The sequence below is a fragment of the Eimeria mitis genome, genomic scaffold (genome assembly GCF_000499745.2).
Source record: "Eimeria mitis Houghton genomic scaffold, Emh_scaff3055, whole genome shotgun sequence".
NCBI lineage: Eukaryota > Apicomplexa > Conoidasida > Eucoccidiorida > Eimeriidae > Eimeria > Eimeria mitis.
The window spans coordinates 4,514-5,294 of NW_013571402.1; the positions used below are offsets into that span (position 1 = coordinate 4,514).

Consider the following 781-nt stretch of genomic DNA (forward strand, 5'->3'; position numbering starts at 1 on the left):
CGTTGAAACTCCCGCAGCACTCCCTGGGGGTTGGCTGCGGCCCATGTGCTGCTGCTGCTGCTGCTGCTGCTGCTGCCTCTGTTGCTGCTACTGGCGCTGCTGCTGCTGTTGTTGCGGCAGGCTGTGCTGATGGTTCAGCAGCAGCAGCAGCAGCAGCAGCTGCTGCTGCTGCTGCTGCTCGTGCTGCACATCTTGCTGCTGCCATCTCTATGCGGCCTCTGTATATCTCTATGGATATGCATTGCTGCAGCAGCTGCAGCGCACGGTCTGCGCAGCAAGAGCAACAGCAGCAGCAGCAGCAGCAGCAACAGCAGCAGAATAAACAAGCGCAGCAACAGCAGCAGCAGCAGCAGCAGCAGCGGCCAGAACAGCAGATGCCCTCGAGCAGCAGCAGCAGCAGCGGCAGCAGCAGCAGCAAAAACAACAAAAGTAGCATCAACGTGTAGCACTGTCACGCAGAAACAACAACAGCAGCAGCAGCAACAGCAGCAGCAGCAGCAGCAGCAGCAGCAGCAGCAGCAGCAGCAGGATCTAACCTGCTGGCAGCCTTTGTGTTCTATCGAGGGTGAGTGTTTGCTGCAGCAGCAGCAGCGGGGCTGAGCCTATCTGCCGGCCAAACTGCAGCAGCGTCTTCTCTGATTCTGTTGCTTCCTCATCTTTCAATCCTGCTGCTGCTGCTGCTGCTGCTGCTGCTGCTGCTGTTGCTGCTGTTGGTGGTTGTCCTGCTGCTGCTGCAGTTGCTGCTGTTGTTTTTGTTGCGGAGTGTTGTTGTTTATCTTTG

General features: G+C 57.7%; 1 protein-coding gene across 1 annotated transcript in view; it reads right to left on the reverse strand.

The window, feature by feature from the left end:
* Positions 1–659: 659 nt before the first annotated feature.
* EMH_0061820 (uncharacterized protein) overlaps positions 660–781 on the reverse strand; it is a gene marked incomplete at both ends in the record, with an annotated part of 789 nt that continues 667 nt past the window's right edge. Inside the window, one exon of the mRNA XM_013497966.1 lies at positions 660–779. Within this exon, the coding sequence (XP_013353420.1) occupies positions 660–779 (120 nt within the window). The remainder of the gene's footprint in view (positions 780–781) is intronic.